The sequence below is a fragment of the Colias philodice genome, chromosome 25 (assembly GCF_061535455.1).
Source record: "Colias philodice isolate Cphi_HAF_F1 chromosome 25, ilColPhil1 Martin Lab GWU primary, whole genome shotgun sequence".
Taxonomy (NCBI): Eukaryota; Metazoa; Arthropoda; class Insecta; order Lepidoptera; family Pieridae; genus Colias; species Colias philodice.
Window position 1 is genome coordinate 6,118,252 of NC_143110.1, and position 22,427 is coordinate 6,140,678.

At 33.3% G+C, this 22,427-nt stretch overlaps 1 protein-coding gene across 1 annotated transcript; it reads left to right on the forward strand.

The window, feature by feature from the left end:
• Window positions 1–118: 118 nt before the first annotated feature.
• Window positions 119–22,189, forward strand: LOC149477437 (uncharacterized). Its single transcript, XM_089710752.1, has 13 exons — window positions 119–447; window positions 551–689; window positions 1,233–1,377; window positions 2,447–2,610; window positions 3,400–3,496; window positions 7,467–7,599; window positions 8,105–8,234; window positions 11,630–11,827; window positions 18,468–18,606; window positions 19,037–19,168; window positions 19,595–19,679; window positions 20,512–20,723; window positions 21,933–22,189. The coding sequence occupies exons 1-13, from the start codon at window positions 338–340 to the stop codon at window positions 22,172–22,174; spliced, it is 1,926 nt and encodes a 641-aa protein (XP_089566878.1). The 5' UTR covers window positions 119–337; the 3' UTR covers window positions 22,175–22,189.
• Window positions 22,190–22,427: the final 238 nt, after the last annotated feature.

Genomic DNA, 22,427 nt, shown 5'->3' on the forward strand with positions numbered 1-22,427 from the left:
TAAGTAAATAATTATTGAAAATATTTTATATAAAATATGAGTTGTCAATCCTAATTCCGAACGTAAACGGTAGCGGTCGAGGTAGCGGTTAAAATTTTAAAAGTTGAAGCTTTGATTTTGTGTTTGATTTACCATTATAGGTACGAACTTCAAAATAAACAATTTCCTTTATTTTGTTGTGATCAGTGATTTTTTAAGAGATACGAGTCAGGCGATTATAAGTAAATGTAAATGAGGGTATAATACAAAGAATTGTTTAAACATACAAGTAGAATATTATTGCTATAACTAATAGGTAACACAGAGCACACACAGAGCGAGCACAGTGTTATTCAAAATGAATACAGAAAAGTTAAGTGGCGATGAAGTGCCGTATAAGTTTTCAGAATGGTTGCTGGCAATGGGATGTCCTGCTGAAAAAGTACCATCTGTCGAAAAGATATCTCAGTAAGTACTAGCATTGCCTTTTTCATGTGTTCAGTGTTGTAAATATCTATTTAAACTTTTGTTTATCGGTAAAATTTATATCAATAATTTCCCATCATTTTAGGATGTGCCGAGGCCAGTATTACATGGTATGGCGAAGTTTAATAGAACATGTGCAATCCAAACAAATAATTCGTCAGAGAAGATTGCAAGTCTTCATGGACGACATTACTAAGTGTAAAAAGCGGAGCCCATTCAATGAGGTATGAAGTTAAAAGCATAATCTTGAGCTGGGTCTAACACATTTGTAGAAATGTACACCAATAACATGTTATGTACTTTAGAAACATTCAAATACATACATATTCATAGTTTTAAATGTCACTTTCTCAGTGTTAGCCGTACATAAAATTTATTTATATTATATACGTACTATTAATTACTATGTATTATTTTAGTATGGTATTTTTCTTCGAATCTCTATTCCCTTTTACTTATTTAGTTTATATCACAATATATATAATATGTATGTGTATCCTTTATCATAGTTATTATTGCACTACCCATTTATGTATTTTGGTATTTATTCCTCTATTGTACCAAACGTTGTCTGGAAGAAAGCGATAAGACCGCCAATTGTACTTAGTGTAAGTTATATTTAAGTGTTTGTATTTCTTGTTTTGTTATCTTTAAGTGCAATAAAGTATTTATAAATAAATAAATAAATAAATACCTATAGTTATTGTTATGTAAAATCTATTATACCACTGTAAACATTAAACCATAATCAATAATTGTTTTTACAGAGGAATCAAAGTGTGATAGAACCTCTTGAACTGACTCTATGGAACCAACAAGTGGAAGTCAGGAAGAAGGCAAATGAGGCGGAGGCAAGAGTGAAACAAGCACATAATGATTTGAACTATCTGATGGATAGGATATCTAGTGAATGTGAGTTTTTCTAAATAGTTATATGTCTTTAAGTATTTATAAAATTGAAAAAGAAATAACTTAATATTCAGTAATGGCAATTAACATTATTTAGATTAATTGCAGTGAAGCTACTGATAAATTATTTTGATAATTCTCAAACAAATGAAATTATTTTATGAGAAAAATGATCATTCCTACAAACTCAAACTCAAACATATATTTATTCAATTAGACTTCTTTTAGAAGTACTTAAGAATTGTCAATACATATTTTTAACATTTACCACCGATTCGGAAAGCAGTATCTATCCAGAAGAACCGGCAAGAAACTCCATAGTTCCTCTTTTAAAATTGTCAATATTACAATTTAATTTTACATAATATGTAACTTATATCTAACTACATAATATGCCAAAGAACTGTCCTGTGGTTAGTATGCGACAACCCTCCATGGATTTTCATCTTTCATATTTTCCTTAACGCTGTATTAAGCTTACTGAATGAATACATTTTTTACATAAGATTTAAATTTAGCAATACTTAACTCTTTAACTTACAACTTACAAAAAAAAAGTTTTCTTATGTATATATTCTGCTGCTTTTCCTGGTTTGTAGAAAACTTAACAAATTATTTGCATTAACCTTCTCTCTCACTCATCGCTTTAAAAAATACCACAAAACGTCTACTATAGCTTACTGACATGGAAGCAAATTACATATTCTAATCTATTCCGATAGACCCATGAGCTTTTCTGATGTTAGAGACATAATACAAGAATGATATGAGTGAATAATCACTACATAGTATAAAACAAAGTCACTTTCTCTGTCCCTATGTCCCTTTGTATGCTTAAATCTTTCAAACTACGCAACGGATTTTGATGCGGTTCTTTAAATAGATAGAGTGAATATAAATTTATAAATTCGAAAAAAATTTTAATAGAGTGGTTTTAGTAAAGTCATAAAAATTTAGATAGAGTGATTCAAGAGGAAGGTTTTAGTATATAATTTATTAGGTTTAATTCAAAGCAGGCGAAGCCGCGGGCGGTAAGCTAGTTGTTAAATATTTGAATTATTGTATATTACAGTGGCCAAAAGGAATCTATCACAGCAAAGAGTGAAGGACTTGCAGAGACGGGCTTGGCTGTTACAGCAGATATATGAAGATTTGGAATGTAAAAAGAAAAACTTGAATGAAACAAAACATATAGCTGATTCTATTTGTTTTATAGGCGGTGAAGATGAAGTTCAGGTAATGTTATAAATAATCTTTTTATTACTAAATGTGTGTGTGTGTGTGTGTAATAAATGTGATTAAAAGTTTTTAAGTGTATAAGTAAATCACTAAGAATATATTTTCTGTGCTAACCATATTGTTTTAAATTTAAATAACACTTGAAAGTGTCTGTAAGCTATTGCACACCTCATAAGCGAAGCGTTGAGGTGGGTACTACTGTCACTTCGCGCAAAACATCTGATTTTTCAAACTTAAAATGTCTTTATGTATCATACATTGCACTTGTAAGATAATACATACACACACATATTAAGAAAAAACACTATTTTTAACGTTCATGATATTTTTGATGTCATTTTTGTTATTTAAACTAGTTAAAAAACAGTTTAAAAAAGTTCTGTCTTGGACGTCCGTGTGTCTGTATGTGCGGATCCTTTTTCTTGTTAACACGATAGCGACCGAAATACTTTACTAATCGAGTCTTTTTTTTCTCTTACGCTTGAGTATGCTCAGGAATAGAACCCTTTCATTTTTCAGGGTCTGATTCGATGTGGTTTAATTGTTATTAAATAAACAAAAATAATAATTAATAAATATTTATTAAAAAAAAAAATGAGGCGTGCACTTTTGGATTTTCCAAATTATTTGTTATTTTGTCATAGTATAAATAATATTGTTTAATGTATTTGTTGTTCATTTTTTTTATTAGATTTAGTTAGTGTAGAAACAAGACATTTGAATTTATAGGTAGAAATAGCACAAATAATAAAAATATTGTGAAGTAGGTGAATACTCTGTTTTCAGAATAAATTGGAAAAATGCATGTCCTTATTGAAAAGGAACAGTCCAACGAAAGGAAACTCCAATACATCTGTGATGTCAACCAATGAATCGGAATCAGGTAAGCCATTAATAATTTTTAAATAATGTCTCACTTTTGTAACCAGAAGTCAATAATATTGAAAATCATTTAAAATGTACAAACAATGTGAGTGAATATCCAACATATTTTCAGTTTACAATAAGACATCTGCCTAATATTACATATAATATAAAAATGAATCATAAAATGTGTTGGTAAGCAAAAAACTCGAGAACAGCTGAACCGATTTCGTTAATTATTTTTTTGTAATTTTCCTTGAAGTATGAGGGTTGTTCTTATAGAGAGAAAACGTAAACACAGGCGAAACCGAAGGCTATAGGCACACCCCGGACACTCCATACAAAATTATCGTTTTGACAGTCACACTGTAGAGACTGCAAATGTGTGTGTTAACGCTTTATGGTTGGCACATTTGTGACTAGCCTAAAAGAAAATCGCGTTTTTCTGATGAAATACATCCGTAAACAGCACAATATTCTACGAAAAACGATAATCTACACCTAAAAAACGTAAGTCTAATTACAAGATATCTGATTCTTTTAATTTTAGAAAGTGTAATTTTACAGAATGCAAGAAATTTTTGAATAATATAAATTGGAATAATGAATTTAAAGGCTTTATCGATGTGGACGAATATGTAAATAAATTTTATGAGCTACTTTATATTGTAATTAAAAATAATACACCTTATAAAAGATGCAATGCTCATGGAAACGCACAAACTCCTGTTTGGTTCAGTAACGCCCTTAAGAAATGTCTGAGAGAAAAAGAAAAATATCACACAAAATTTAGAATATTCGGTAATCCACGGGACTATGATACTTTTTCTCTTTTACGCAAGCGAGCAAAACGCCTTATCAGAACGTGTGAACGTAACTATAAGAAATCAATAGAAGAATCTTTACCCCAATCTACAAAACTTTTTTGGTCTTACATTAAAAACAAAAAACGTGCTTCGTCCGTTCCTCCCACGCTTACTCTGGGTAATCTTTCAGCACATACAGATATTGAAATAAGTAATATGTTCGCAGAGTTCTTTTTATCTGTCTGGGAAAAAGACTCATCAGATAACCACATATTAGAAGTTGATAGTGTCGATAGGTCTAATTTTACATTGCACGATATTCAAATAGATAAACTAAGCATAAAACAACATCTTAAAAATGTTGATATTAATAAGGGTCCAGGTCCTGACCGCATATCCCCTTTATTTATAAAGGAGTGCATGCAAGGTCTTGTTGAACCACTTTACATTATTTATAACCTCTCAATAAATCAAGGTAAATTTCCGACTATCTGGAAAACTGCTCACGTAGTACCTGTGCATAAGGATGGTGATATAACTAGCTGTGAAAATTATAGACCAATTAGCATTCTTTCATGTTTTTCAAAAATATTAGAGGCTTTAGTGTATGATCATTTATTCTTTTTTATTAAACCGGCTATTAGCACGAAACAACACGGCTTTGTGAAACAAAAATCTACAACGACGAATCTTTTAGAATATACAAATTTTATTCATGGGGCGTTAAATAGTCAAGTACAAGTCCATTCTATATATACAGACTTCAGGAAAGCCTTCGATAAGGTTAATCATAGGCGACTACTTGGTAAACTATTCTGTGAGGGAATCCGCGGTAATTTGCTGCGCTGGCTCTCTTCATATATATTAAATAGATCTCAGATAGTAAGAATACTTGGAAGTTATTCTCGTCCTATATCTGTACTATCGGGTGTTCCTCAGGGCTCAAATCTGGGCCCTTTATTATTTGTGATTTTTATAAATGATTTGTGCAATAATTTATCATCAAATTGTTTACTTTATGCTGATGATTTAAAAATATTTAGAAAAATTTTCACTATAAATGACTGCATTGAACTGCAAAATGATTTGAATAAATTAAAAGATTGGTGTGATACAAATGCTATGTTTCTTAATGTAGATAAATGCTATGTTATGGAATTTGGTAGTACGACGGTAAAAATAAAATATAATTACTCTATAAATGCTAAAAATCTGATATGGAAGTCAAACGTACGTGATTTAGGAATTATCCTTGATAGCAAACTCTCATTTTTGGACCATTATACACATATTTATAAATCATGTAACAGATTACTAGGGTTTATTTTACGTTCATGTAAGGGTTTCCGGAATCCTAAATCTTATATTTGTCTTTTTAACTCTCTCATTCGTAGCAAATTAGAATATGCAAGTATGATTTGGTCCCCCTTTTATTTGATTCATATAAAAAATATAGAAAAAATTCAAATCAAATTTATGAGAATACTTTCATATCGGTTTCATCTAAACAAAACGCTTCATACTTATGATCTTATTTTAAACAAGTAAAACTGTCAGATCGCCGAAAAATATTGGAATTAATATTTCTAAATAAAATTATATGTGGCCAACTGTCCACTGCAGCTCTGTCCCAAATTTCTTTTCATATACCACTTAGAAGTAATCGAAATAATCGAACTTTCACATTACCAGTCCACCGCACCCAAAGAGCATATTATAGCACTCTAAACAGAATCTGCACAAATTACAATAAGTTGTGTGAGATAATACCAGATCTTGACATTATCGGGAGTAAACCTATTAGATTTCGGAAATGCCTATTTGAAAACCTTACTTTGCTGTCGCAAGTCCTTCAATAGATTAGAAATTTGTCTCTTGTAGTTTTTATACCATTTCCCTTTTTTAAATTATCTGTTATCTATAAGTTAGTATATTGATAACTCTTTATATTTATGTGTAAGCGATTGTAATATTTTATAGTCTAGTAGTCAACACATGTTATTGCAATAACAATTAGTCATTAAGGCTTAAAGTGAAATAAGTATTGTACCTATATTATTGTTATATGTGTTTGTGTTGCAAATAAAAAAAAAATAAAAAAAAAAAAATCACAAATCCAAAAGAATAAAATTACTTAATAGATCAGTCAGAATCGACATTGAAAATCGAGAATTTAACAATAATTCCAAAAGTTTTCAAACTTCGGTCAAGTAAATGGTACATTGGGACGACAATAAATCTCATTTTGCAACCTTGTCCGCAGTCCGGAACATTATTAAAATTGCAATTAAATTATTTTTTTGCTGTATGGTCGTGAAAAAAATTCCAAAAGTTCTGCAAACTTGGGGAAGTTTTCGATATAATATTTCATATCACGTATTAAATTTGAAATCAATCTAAGTGTACGGAACATTGTTAAAATTGCAATTAAATTATTTTTTGCTGTATGGTCGTGAAAAAAATTCCAAAAGTTCTGCAAACTTAACACAGATATCGGAAATATATACCGAACGGTTGTATAAATTTGCAACCTTTTTCGTTGACCGGAACATGTTTATTTATAATTATTTTTAATTCGTGGTCATTTTTTCGAGTAAGGTGGTCTCGGAATAATTACAAAAGTTTTGGAACTTGGTTGCAAACTACGAAAACATCTATTCTGGTGCATTTACAAATTTGCAACCTCATTCAGTTTAATAAAAAAAAAAACATTAATATTCAATATTAAAAGATGTTCCGTACACTGAGATTGGTTGCAAATTTAATACGTGATATGAAATATTATATCGAAAACTTCCCCAAGTTTGCAGAACTTTTGGAATTTTTTTCAGGACCATACAGCAAAAAATAATTTAATTGCAGTTCCGGACTGCGGACAAGGTTGCAAAATGGGATTTATTGTCGTCCCAATGTACCATTCACTTGACCGAAGTTTGATAACTTTTGGAATTATTGTGAATTGAATGTCTAGACTGACTGGAGTATAAAGTCAATTTGATTAATGTTGTCAATCTTCGTTGCGTATCGTCCCTGTAGAAAAAAATGGACCATTTTTAGCCTGATCGTGCGGGGTGAGGTAAGTGTTTAATTTTGGCGGGAGGTGGAGAGTGTCCGTTCTGTAGCGTTTAGCTACTATTATGTATTCTGTGCTATAGGTATTATATGATATTTCTATAATTTCAGAGGAAACAATAGCGTCGCTAGTGAAATGCCGCGGCGATGCTCTCTGGACGCAACTGTACGAAAAGCGGGTGGCGCTTGATTCACAGTTGACGAGCGTTAATACTAAACATGAGGAGAATTCGGTTAAACATAAGTAAGTTAACTATTTTTATAAATAAATAAATAACAAAAAATATTTGCAATTTTTGAAGTGATTTTTCATTGGGCGCATTGAGGGTAAAATTTCAAGGTCACTTCATGGCAATACCGTCATGTCATGGAGTAAAGCGATGATTTATCTTTAAATGTTGCCAAAGAAGTTTCACTTCTGACACATGTGCTCTTTTTTTAAATGTTTGATCACATCAAAAGTAAATATACATATATCCTACTAGCTGTGCTCCGCGGTTTTACCCGTAGTGCTCCGCTCCTGTTGGCTTTAGCGTGATGATATATAGCTTTATAGTTTTCCTGGATAAATGGGCTATCTAACAACGAAAGAATTTTTAAATTCAGACCATCTACTACCACCATCTACTGGACCATCACAGTGGACCAGCAGTTCCTGAGATTAGCGCATTCAAACAAACTCTTCAGCTTTATAATATTAGTATAGATTTAAAGGAAAATAAAGTTAATTATAATATAAAATTTTTCAGGAACACACCGCAATCAGTACTAACTCACACTGCAGCGCTACACAGCAGCTTAGCGCTTGAGAGTGTGAAGAACCAACTGCTTATTAAACAGGCGAGGTCCAAGCTAACAGCGAGTATTGAAATGCTTGATGTGAGTGCAGCTATTTACTTATTTAAAAAAAAAATTTGAATAAAAATATGTACATTTTTTAACATATTCGTGAGGAAAGCCGATTACCGACTTCAAATGGGTTGAGCCAGACCGAAAAAATTAGATATATATGTATCATGTAGATTAAAAAAAATATATGTGTGGCACTCGATTACTGCCGCGGTAAAGCTATTGCATAGCATCGCATCACTGTGCCGGTCGGAGTGGGGGGTGTTAGGTTTTTTCGTTACGGAATTTTACATTCGGTCGCCGCGCTCAGAGTCTCAGATAAAAGCTATGCAATAGCTTAAGGCTGCAGTCTAGCAAAATTGCGTTTTCAACAAGTTATTTGACAATTTTTTCCCGGCTAATGAAATGATAAACTGAATTTTTTTTTCTTGTTTATCAATTAGTGTTATATACGCAATGCGCGTGAATTTTTTCACATTTGTAAAGTTACTTTATGTTACCTTAATCAGGCCTTCAAGATAAGTCTCTTTCCCCCAAAGACATTTCGAGCTAAGTTTGTGCACTCACTACGTTGCAACCGATTACAATTTACACAATCTGATCAGCGCATTATTATCCTTATATAGTCGTTATTAAAAACTGCTGAATACAATTTGCGAAAAACTTATGATTTTCTTAATTAGAACGTTATAAATTCATTAAATTTCCCATTTTTTGCCTTACAAAATCTATTGATAAATACTGCTAAAAGTTATTTTTTCCATTAATTTATTCGAGTTGGTTGAAGACCAATGAGTATTAATCCTTTAAAAATTTTTTTTTTTGAATTTTGATAATTCTTTAAATATTAAAAAAATATTTAAAATAATTAGGAAAAATCCTAGCGAATTTCTTTAGTCGCGCTCCTTGGGCCGGAGCGTTCTGACGTGTGCTCTACGCTCGATTTTCCTTCATACCGAAGTGAAAGTTGCTCTACTTCATTAAATTTAATATTTTTGTTAATTGATTATTTTTATCTTAGTTTTGTGCAAATATTCGTATTTTTAAACATTTGATTTCGATATGGAAAATAAACGAAAAAAATACGCGTGTAACTACTAGAAAAAAAATTATCTTCGAACATAAAGTTAATGAAACCAAATAGATTGCAAAGGTGATTGGCAATAATTTCTTTATTTTACGGGGTGTCAGTAAAGGGGTGTATATTTCTTTAAAACTAAAGTAAGCTCATAAATTTTCTTATAATATAATTTTTTTGAAGTTCCAAAAATGTTTATTTTTCGTTTGAGTAATACGAAATATAATATAAACTTGTATTGAGAACTTGAACTTCCCAAGTTCATCCGGGGAAATCCCCATACGGGGAAAATGATTTGTTTACTCCAAAATTGATCCGAGGTGTTTTAATTTTTTCTTCTAGTCATTTTCAACGTAGCGGCATGTTGTTTGATTATTAATTTTGTAACTTAAATACAGGATGTTGGTTTTATATTCTGATCTTACAGACGCGCTGACAAATTTAGTCCGCCATTTCTAGTTTAGTCTACCAACTCTAAGTACCAATATTAAAACGAATGGATTATCATCACATCATCAAAACTCAGATGTAATGGAAGATCACAATAACATAGAAAATTCAGTGGGTGTTGAGAACTAAACAAACAGAAGTAACAGAGACGCGAAGAATAAAAAAAGAGGACGAAAACGATAATTCGTTGATGCTTTCCCTTTTCGACGTATTGTTAGGGTACATCACCAATCTGCAAAAAACAAAACTGATGATTCCCAATTGCTGATTAAAAATGAAAAACAAATAATCAACAACAGTGGTGAAAATATGCTGATCACAATGAAACATCCTTCAGTGGTAGCAGATTTACTCATTTAAAATGTATCGGTGAACAGCGTAAAGGAGAGGAGGACAGGAAAACATTATGAATGTGGTTGGTGGATTGTATACAGGGTGTAATCGATAAGTATGTGCAGGCGATTATGACGTTATTATTGCAGGTATCAAAAAACTTAAAACTGATATCGAAATTACTTTACCTAATGAGCAAAATGACAATAATAACTTTTTAAAAGTATAACGAGAAATATCTAAAAAATTTACTTTATACACTCCCATATCAAAAAGGGAAAATGGGACTAGTAGAAGTTAAATGTCTAATTCCGGCAAAAGACATGAATGCGGAAGATGCGGTTAAAAAAAATTAATTAATATTTGAAATACAATGCAAAAAATAACACTTTTGTCATAGATAAGAATCATGACTATTTTTTCCAAATTCAGGGACAACTAAACGTTGCAGAAGCAGAAGTCTGCTTATTTGCTGTTTGGACTGGAGTGAATCATTCGTTAAAAATAGAATATATAAAAAAGTATGTAACGTTTAGGCAAAATAAAATGATGGACCATTATCAAGATTTTATATAAATTGCCTACTGTCAGAATTGATTGATTCGAGACTTCAGCATTCGATGCCCATCAAGGACCCATCCTATATCATTCAAGCGATTGAAAAAAAAGAGATAAATCCAGTGCAACCGATAAAGCATCAGAATGCTAGCAAAAGATTTATTAGGTTTATAAATATAAATCTATATATTATACATAATATAATAAATCTGTAGAAGACGCGAAGACTGACATCCACGCGGACGGAGTCGCGGGCGGAAGCTAGTCAGAAATAAATATCTTTTGTTTTCATTTGCGTATTTTTCTATTTTATAATTTTTTAACATAAACATTACATTTTTTTTATTATATACAAAATTTGTTTATCCGTTTTATTAGTTAAACTGAACAACTTTCACTAAGAAACTTAGGTCGAAAAAAATGTATAGAGTTATGCATTTTGTATGGAAAGCTTATTTTTTTTATATTTCGTCCAAATTTCTTTGTAAAAGTTGATCAGTTATATAAACATGAAGTTGAAGATATCAATAGAAAGTCTTCGCAAATTTTGTGTACTGATAAAAAAATCACCCGGTGTAATTTTCACGAAAATTGTTTCAAATTGTCATTTTTGGTACTTATTACGAATATTAAATTATACGAATGATTTAATTTTTAAAAATTAAGTGGAGCAACTTTCCCTTAGTACATTTGTATTATTTACATATAGGATGACAGGATGCATTTGTTTGCACTACTAGACCAAGCCCTTAATAGATGAGTATTTTTTGAGTCAAATTACACCATTTAAACAATTTAATCTCTCAGTTATGATATTATTCAGTATGAATTTACCAGTATCTGTAAAACATAATATTCTGTATTTAAATCTGAAAGTAATTACCTCATTTCATATGTTTATTCGTATATTTGCACTTTTTACATGTATATTATTTATTAAATATGCATATGTACTTATAATTTACAACACTACATAATATTAATATACACAATTTTTTTTTTACAGAATTGCCTAGCAGGCGAGGCATGTGAACTATTAGTACTGCGTTGTGAAAGAGCTCGTTCAGAAGCAAGAGTTAATACACTTAGACTACTACGAGATGAACTAATATCTAGATCGGGCGTGTTTAGAGCACACGGCGACGACACGACCGACGACAGTCGTACGACTATCCGACGTATCGTCAGTATTGATAAGGATATCGTGAGTATATAATATATTTTATTATAGTTTATAAAGATATCAAGTCTAGATCAAGCGTGTTTAGAGCACACGACGACACGACAGATGACAATCGTACGACTATCCGACGTATCGTCAGTATTGATAAAGATATCGTGAGTATACAGGGTGTAATCGTTAAGTGTGCACAGGCGATTTTTCCGTAAGTATTACAGATAACAAAAAACTTTAAACTGATATCGAAAGTACTTAACCTAATGAGTAAAATGGCGGTAATAAATTTTTAAAAATAAATCGAGAAATATCAAAAAAATTATCTTTAAACCCTCCCATACATTAAGTATGAAATATGAATATCCCATATACATTTAGAAAGATTTTAGCTTTCTTTTTCTTTTTTGGTTTTCTGCTTTAATTACTTCGCAAATTTGAAGTGGCATTTTCCACGCTTTTTCCGGACATTTTCACGCATTTTCCGGATATTTTCCGGGGATTTTCTGAGCATTTCCCTGGCATTTTCCGGGGATGTTCCACGCATTTCCCAGACATTTTCCGGACATTTCTCAGGCATTTTCCGGGGATTTTCCGGACATTTTCACGCATTTTCCGGATATTTTCCAGGGATTTTCAACGGTTTTCCGGAAATTTCCACGCATATTCCGGATATTTTCCAGACATTTTCACGCATTTTCCGGACATTTTCACGCATTTGCCGGATATTTTCCGGACATTTTCACGCATTTTCCGGATATTTTCCAGGCATTTTGCAGGGATTTTCCACGGTTTTTCCGGAAATTTTCCAGACATTACAGTGCATTTCCCAGGCATTTTCCGGATATTTTCCAGGCATTTTCCAGGGATTTTCCACGCATTTTCCAGGGATTTTCCAGGCATTTTCCACGGTTTTCCGGAATTTTCCACGCATTTTCCGGATATTTTCCAGGCATTTTCCAGGGATTTTCACGCATTTTCCAGGCATTTTCCACGGTTTTTCCGGAATTTTCCACGCATTTTCCGGATATTTTCCAGACATTTTCCAGGTATTTTCCGGTTATTTTCCGGGAATTTCCCAGGCAATTTCCGGGGATTTTCCGAGCATTTTCCACGCTTCTCCCGGACATTTTCACGCATTTTCCGGATATTTTCCAGGCATTTTCCAGGGATTTTCCACGGTTTTTCCGGAAATTTTCAAGCATTTTCCGGACATTTTCACGCATTTTCCAGGGATTTTCCAGGCATTTTCCACGGTTTTTCCGGAAATTTCCACGCAATTTCCGGATATTTTCCAGACATTTCCCAGGCATTTTCCGGTTATTTTCCGGGAATTTCCCAGGCATTTTCCGGGGATTTTCCGAGCATTTCTCGGGGATTTTCCAGACATTCATCATCCCCGGAAAATGCCTGGGAAATGTCCGGGAAATGTCCGGAAAATTCCCGGAAAATATCCGGAAAATGCGTGAAAATGTCCGGAAAAACGTGGAAAATGTAACTTTAATGCGAAAAAAATGTATAGAGTTATGCATTTTGTATGGAAAGCTTATTTTTTTTATATTTCGTCCAAATTTCTTTGTAAAAGATATCAATAGAAAGTCTTCGCAAATTTTGTGTACTGATAAAAAAATCACCCGGTGTAATTTTCACGAAAATTGTTTCAAATTGTCATTTTTGGTACTTATTACGAATATTAAATTATACGAATGATTTAATTTTTAAAAATTAAGTGGAGCAACTTTCCCTTAGTACATTTGTATTATTTACATATAGGATGACAGGATGCATTTGTTTGCACTACTAGACCAAGCCCTTAATAGATGAGTATTTTTTGAGTCAAATTACACCATTTAAACAATTTAATCTCTCAGTTATGATATTATTCAGTATGAATTTACCAGTATCTGTAAAACATAATATTCTGTATTTAAATCTGAAAGTAATTACCTCATTTCATATGTTTATTCGTATATTTGCACTTTTTACATGTATATTATTTATTAAATATGCATATGTACTTATAATTTACAACACTACATAATATTAATATACACAATTTTTTTTTTACAGAATTGCCTAGCAGGCGAGGCATGTGAACTATTAGTACTGCGTTGTGAAAGAGCTCGTTCAGAAGCAAGAGTTAATACACTTAGACTACTACGAGATGAACTAATATCTAGATCGGGCGTGTTTAGAGCACACGGCGACGACACGACCGACGACAGTCGTACGACTATCCGACGTATCGTCAGTATTGATAAGGATATCGTGAGTATATAATATATTTTATTATAGTTTATAAAGATATCAAGTCTAGATCAAGCGTGTTTAGAGCACACGACGACACGACAGATGACAATCGTACGACTATCCGACGTATCGTCAGTATTGATAAAGATATCGTGAGTATACAGGGTGTAATCGTTAAGTGTGCACAGGCGATTTTTCCGTAAGTATTACAGATAACAAAAAACTTTAAACTGATATCGAAAGTACTTAACCTAATGAGTAAAATGGCGGTAATAAATTTTTAAAAATAAATCGAGAAATATCAAAAAAATTATCTTTAAACCCTCCCATACATTAAGTATGAAATATGAATATCCCATATACATTTAGAAAGATTTTAGCTTTCTTTTTCTTTTTTGGTTTTCTGCTTTAATTACTTCGCAAATTTGAAGTGGCATTTTCCACGCTTTTTCCGGACATTTTCACGCATTTTCCGGATATTTTCCGGGGATTTTCTGAGCATTTCCCTGGCATTTTCCGGGGATGTTCCACGCATTTCCCAGACATTTTCCGGACATTTCTCAGGCATTTTCCGGGGATTTTCCGGACATTTTCACGCATTTTCCGGATATTTTCCAGGGATTTTCAACGGTTTTCCGGAAATTTCCACGCATATTCCGGATATTTTCCAGACATTTTCACGCATTTTCCGGACATTTTCACGCATTTGCCGGATATTTTCCGGACATTTTCACGCATTTTCCGGATATTTTCCAGGCATTTTGCAGGGATTTTCCACGGTTTTTCCGGAAATTTTCCAGACATTACAGTGCATTTCCCAGGCATTTTCCGGATATTTTCCAGGCATTTTCCAGGGATTTTCCACGCATTTTCCAGGGATTTTCCAGGCATTTTCCACGGTTTTCCGGAATTTTCCACGCATTTTCCGGATATTTTCCAGGCATTTTCCAGGGATTTTCACGCATTTTCCAGGCATTTTCCACGGTTTTTCCGGAATTTTCCACGCATTTTCCGGATATTTTCCAGACATTTTCCAGGTATTTTCCGGTTATTTTCCGGGAATTTCCCAGGCAATTTCCGGGGATTTTCCGAGCATTTTCCACGCTTCTCCCGGACATTTTCACGCATTTTCCGGATATTTTCCAGGCATTTTCCAGGGATTTTCCACGGTTTTTCCGGAAATTTTCAAGCATTTTCCGGACATTTTCACGCATTTTCCAGGGATTTTCCAGGCATTTTCCACGGTTTTTCCGGAAATTTCCACGCAATTTCCGGATATTTTCCAGACATTTCCCAGGCATTTTCCGGTTATTTTCCGGGAATTTCCCAGGCATTTTCCGGGGATTTTCCGAGCATTTCTCGGGGATTTTCCAGACATTCATCATCCCCGGAAAATGCCTGGGAAATGTCCGGGAAATGTCCGGAAAATTCCCGGAAAATATCCGGAAAATGCGTGAAAATGTCCGGAAAAACGTGGAAAATGTAACTTTAATGCGAAAAAAATGTATAGAGTTATGCATTTTGTATGGAAAGCTTATTTTTTTTATATTTCGTCCAAATTTCTTTGTAAAAGATATCAATAGAAAGTCTTCGCAAATTTTGTGTACTGATAAAAAAATCACCCGGTGTAATTTTCACGAAAATTGTTTCAAATTGTCATTTTTGGTACTTATTACGAATATTAAATTATACGAATGATTTAATTTTTAAAAATTAAGTGGAGCAACTTTCCCTTAGTACATTTGTATTATTTACATATAGGATGACAGGATGCATTTGTTTGCACTACTAGACCAAGCCCTTAATAGATGAGTATTTTTTGAGTCAAATTACACCATTTAAACAATTTAATCTCTCAGTTATGATATTATTCAGTATGAATTTACCAGTATCTGTAAAACATAATATTCTGTATTTAAATCTGAAAGTAATTACCTCATTTCATATGTTTATTCGTATATTTGCACTTTTTACATGTATATTATTTATTAAATATGCATATGTACTTATAATTTACAACACTACATAATATTAATATACACAATTTTTTTTTTACAGAATTGCCTAGCAGGCGAGGCATGTGAACTATTAGTACTGCGTTGTGAAAGAGCTCGTTCAGAAGCAAGAGTTAATACACTTAGACTACTACGAGATGAACTAATATCTAGATCGGGCGTGTTTAGAGCACACGGCGACGACACGACCGACGACAGTCGTACGACTATCCGACGTATCGTCAGTATTGATAAGGATATCGTGAGTATATAATATATTTTATTATAGTTTATAAAGATATCAAGTCTAGATCAAGCGTGTTTAGAGCACACGACGACACGACAGATGACAATCGTACGACTATCCGACGTATCGTCAGTATTGATAAAGATATCGTGAGTATACAGGGTGTAATCGTTAAGTGTGCACAGGCGATTTTTCCGTAAGTATTACAGATAACAAAAAACTTTAAACTGATATCGAAAGTACTTAACCTAATGAGTAAAATGGCGGTAATAAATTTTTAAAAATAAATCGAGAAATATCAAAAAAATTATCTTTAAACCCTCCCATACATTAAGTATGAAATATGAATATCCCATATACATTTAGAAAGATTTTAGCTTTCTTTTTCTTTTTTGGTTTTCTGCTTTAATTACTTCGCAAATTTGAAGTGGCATTTTCCACGCTTTTTCCGGACATTTTCACGCATTTTCCGGATATTTTCCGGGGATTTTCTGAGCATTTCCCTGGCATTTTCCGGGGATGTTCCACGCATTTCCCAGACATTTTCCGGACATTTCTCAGGCATTTTCCGGGGATTTTCCGGACATTTTCACGCATTTTCCGGATATTTTCCAGGGATTTTCAACGGTTTTCCGGAAATTTCCACGCATATTCCGGATATTTTCCAGACATTTTCACGCATTTTCCGGACATTTTCACGCATTTGCCGGATATTTTCCGGACATTTTCACGCATTTTCCGGATATTTTCCAGGCATTTTGCAGGGATTTTCCACGGTTTTTCCGGAAATTTTCCAGACATTACAGTGCATTTCCCAGGCATTTTCCGGATATTTTCCAGGCATTTTCCAGGGATTTTCCACGCATTTTCCAGGGATTTTCCAGGCATTTTCCACGGTTTTCCGGAATTTTCCACGCATTTTCCGGATATTTTCCAGGCATTTTCCAGGGATTTTCACGCATTTTCCAGGCATTTTCCACGGTTTTTCCGGAATTTTCCACGCATTTTCCGGATATTTTCCAGACATTTTCCAGGTATTTTCCGGTTATTTTCCGGGAATTTCCCAGGCAATTTCCGGGGATTTTCCGAGCATTTTCCACGCTTCTCCCGGACATTTTCACGCATTTTCCGGATATTTTCCAGGCATTTTCCAGGGATTTTCCACGGTTTTTCCGGAAATTTTCAAGCATTTTCCGGACATTTTCACGCATTTTCCAGGGATTTTCCAGGCATTTTCCACGGTTTTTCCGGAAATTTCCACGCAATTTCCGGATATTTTCCAGACATTTCCCAGGCATTTTCCGGTTATTTTCCGGGAATTTCCCAGGCATTTTCCGGGGATTTTCCGAGCATTTCTCGGGGATTTTCCAGACATTCATCATCCCCGGAAAATGCCTGGGAAATGTCCGGGAAATGTCCGGAAAATTCCCGGAAAATATCCGGAAAATGCGTGAAAATGTCCGGAAAAACGTGGAAAATGTAACTTCAAATTTGCGAAGTAATTAAAGCAGAAAACCAAAAAAAGAAAAAGAAAGCTAAAATCTTTCATATTAAATGTATATGGGATATTCATATTTCATACTTAATGTATGGGAGGGTTTAAAGATAATTTTTTTGATATTTCTCGATTTATTTTTAAAAATTTATTACCGCCATTTTACTCATTAGGTTAAGTACTTTCGATATCAGTTTAAAGTTTTTTGTTATCTGTAATACTTACGGAAATATCGCCTGTGCACACTTAACGATTACACCCTGTATATTATATATTTTATTATATGTAATTTATTAAGATTACAAGTCAAGATCGGGCGTGTTTAGAGCACACGACAACGACACGACTGACGACAGTCGTATGACCATGCGACGTGTCGTGAGCCTTGATAAGGATATCGTGAATCTATTAATTATGATATTTATTTTGTAATAATAAACTAGCATTCTGCCCGTGGCTTCATCTAAATAAGTATGAGTTAATTTAGGGCCGATTTTTCAATCCTTGGTTAAAATTTATCCGTCCAATAAAGTATTACACGAACATTTTAAAATGTCCCCTGTACACTGTCAAATACGAACAAAGAATACATTTTTGAAATGGTAGTTTAATACGTTATTTGATGAATAAGTTTTAACCAAGGATTGAAAAATCAGTCCTTAAAAATATGTATATATTTAACAGGAGAACACAAGGGACGAAATAAAGAGAATGAAAGAATCTCTATCTATAACTGAGCGGAAAATAATTAACATTAAGGAATGTTTGCTCGCTGTGTTCAACGGGTTTCATAGTGATGGCGCTATTGAGGATCGGTTTAAAGGTATTTATTTGGTTTTTAAATGTAATTAATGAATGTTTTATTTAGATTTTATGGCATTAAAATGGTTTATGAATATATTTTTTAAGGATAGAAAAAATTCAAACACGAGGCGGGATTCGAACCCGCGTCTTATGCCTGACGGAGAATGCCTCCATTCCAGGAGAATACCTGACGTCTGATCTAATTTTTTCTATTCTTTTTGAAGTGAAAACTTCTTTCGCGGCGTTGAGCACTTTTTCTGTAATGGGTATAAAATCTTAAACTCGCGTCAGGACACGTGACCTGATCGAAAAAGCGTAAGACGGATGGATGGCTTGAGCAGTCCGTGCACGTCGCTCAGCCGTTAACTGCTCGAGCTGCCCGTGTACAGCCGCTCTAAGAGAGACAAACGAACAAACACAGTAAAAATAAATTATAATAATATTTGCAGGTGTACAATTAGATTTCCCACAAGAGTCGATATCGACATTACGCAAATTCTTCACGGAGAGATGTGATAAAGCAAGAAACAAAAACAACTTGAGCATGATTCTTGATGTCTCTGAGACATCTTTCGTACATGGTATTTAATTAATATATTTCTTATCTACTACATATATAAAAATAAGTCGGGTTTTCCTTCCTGACGCTATAACTCCAGAACGCACGAACCGAGTTCCAACTTCCACGGTTTTGCATTCGTTGGAAAGGTCTCGGGCTGCGTGAGGTTTATAGCAAAGAAAAGGTGTCTCTGGTGGCGAAACGGAGTTCGCCAGATTTGCTAGTTATTTATAGCTAGCTTTAAGCCCGCGGCTTCGCCCGCTTTGTCTAAAACATAATAAATTATATACTAAAACCTTCCTCTTGAATCACTCTATCTATTAAAAACCGCATCAAAATCCGTTGCGAAGTTTTAAAGATTTAAGCATACAAAGGGACATAGGGACAGAGAAAGCGACTTTGTTTTATACTATGTAGTGATAGTGAAGGACACTTTTTATAATTTCAGAAAATAATCCAAAATTCACGGATGAGTTGAGAGTATACTTGAAGAAGTTTAACCTTGAGAAAAACAGGAAAATCGTTTTGGAAAGGTATGTACTTACTATATATAAATGCCCGGTTATAAAAAAAAACAAAAATCAGTGGTTTCTCACAAATCTAATAAAACTGTAGTTTTTTTTTATAAATCTTCATTATGGTACTTTAAATATTGCATGAGATTGGAATCAATTTAAATAATCCATACTAATATTATAAATGCGAAAGTAACTCTGTCTGTCTGTCTGTTACTCAATCACGCCTAAACTACTGAACCAATTTTCATGAAATTTGGTATGGAGATATTTTTATACCCGAGAAAGGACATAGGCTACTTTTTATCCCGGAAAAATGACGCAATCCCGGAAATCCCACGGGAACGGGAACTATGCGGGTTTTTCTTTGACTGCGCGGGCGAAGCCGCAGGCGGAAAGCTAGTAATAAATAAGCCTCCTTTGTTGTATAATAATAAGTAATTAATCTATAACATAATGGGGTTATTGTCAAAAGATCTCCCAAAACTTCATTCGAATTATTAATTTGACACACATCACTAAAAATAGATATATCTACTAAGCTAGAATTTGATATTTAGTTTCATAGCATTCAAATCCATACTAATATTATAAATGCGAAAGTAACTCTGTCTGTCTGTCTGTTACGCCTAAACTACTGAACCAATTTGCATGAAATTTGGTATGGAGATATTTTGATACCCGAGAAAGGACATAGGCTACCTTTTATTGCGAAATATGTATCACGGGCGAAGCCGGGGCGGATCTATAGTTAATTATAAATGAATAAAATTTATAAATCCCGCTTCGTGATCGAAGTTTTTTCTATTCTTTGAAAATTTGTAATCTATAGTATTTTTTTTTATTACAGCGGTGATAAAATATGGATTTTCGAAATGTTACAATCGTGTTTATCGCGTTTACAAGAAACGTGGTTGGAGAGAGATCTCACGCCCGCCATTTGTCCGTCTTCTAACTTGAAGCATAATGTACTCATGATGATTTCATATGTTCAACAAAAAGAGCAATTGAATGGAGTTCTAAAATCGTTGAGTAGCGGAGAAATGCGGAATATAGACATAGGTATGTTATTATTTACTAGCTGCGCTCCGCGGTTTCACCCGCGTGGCTCCGCTCCTTCCTCGAAGAATGGGCTATCTAACACCGAAATAATTTTTCAAATCGGACCAGTAGTTCTAGAAATTAGGGCGTTCAAACAAAAAAAACAAACTCCTCAGCTTTATAATAGTATAGATTTAGACCGTACTTTAATATAATAAAAAAGAGCGTGTGTGCCGAGCGCACGTGATAGAAGTGAAACTTCTTTGGCAAGATTCAAAGATGCCAAAATCGTCGGCTTACTCCACGACGTGACGGTATTGCTATAAACAACCTTGAAATTTTACTCTCAACGCGTCTAAAGAAGTTTCACTTCAAAAAACTCATCTAGTACTTTCAGTTGCTTGACAAATTTTATATCAGTTAAATACATTGATGTACAATAAAAAATTAGTCTCACAATCAACCTTAAAAATTGTCAGATGCCAAACTCTGCTTCCTCGTCGATAAGGCAGAGTTTACAATGAGCGCATATGATAATTTGAACATTATTACAATGAAATAAGATGTTAATTTGAACGATTTTTTGCTACCTTTCAAAAAGACATTATGAGGTCAGTTGTTTATATGTACATAGTATGTCAATGGTTATAAATAATTGCGAAAGTAACTCTGTATCTCTGTCTGTCTGTCTTTCCCACTTAAACCTCTCGACCGATTTTGATGAAATTTGGCACAGACAATTTACAATTAGACACTGAGAAAGAACATAGGCTACCTTTTATCAAAACACCATGCGGGCAATGCCGCGGGCGGAAGCTAGTTGTTATCTTAATTTTAACAAGCGGCTAAACTAATTCTTCGTTATTCTCTATTTTTTGGATTTTAAATACGCTATATTTCTCTATCTATTTTAAATAGGTTTTTAAAAAGGTATATTTATCATATTACTAGCGGTCGGCCCCGGCTTCGCCCATGGTACATATTTACGTTTTCTCTACATAAAAACCATCCTCGTACTTCATGGAATATAATAAAAAAAGAATTATCGAAATCGGCTCAGCCGTTCTCGAGTTATGCGCTTACCAACACATTTTGCGATTCATTTTTATATATAAGAAGATTATGTCAACACAAGTTACTTTATCTGCGCATTGTCTTTATAATTTAATTATTGCGAACTAATATTATAATATTTAATAATTTCATTTATAAAATAAAAATAATTTTCAGATATCACAGACAAGACAGAGGCTGAAGAGAAAAACATAGACAACATAAAGAAACAAATAGCAGAAAACATGGCGGTCTTGCAAAGGACGAAAAAGAACTTAGAAATAGGACAAGGAAATCTTCAATTTTGGTCTGATAATGAAATGAAGAAATTTGTTTCTACAAATCGAACGATAGATGGAAAATCGTTTAGAGATTATGAGACATTTTATATAGAAGCTGTTAGTTTACATGCTTATTAAATGATAGTAATTATATTATGGTTGTTTTTATTTATAACTTTAAGAATACCTACTAACTCTGCCCTTGAGAGGAAAAAAGACGTATACTAACTTACACTTTTTCCAAATTTCATTTATACAGGGTGTAAACGTTGTGTGCGCGGCGATTATTCCGTCACTATCGCAGGTATTAAAAAACTTTTAATTTATATCGAAAGTAATTTATATAATGAGTAAAATGACAATAATAACTTTTTTTAAAAAATAACGAGAA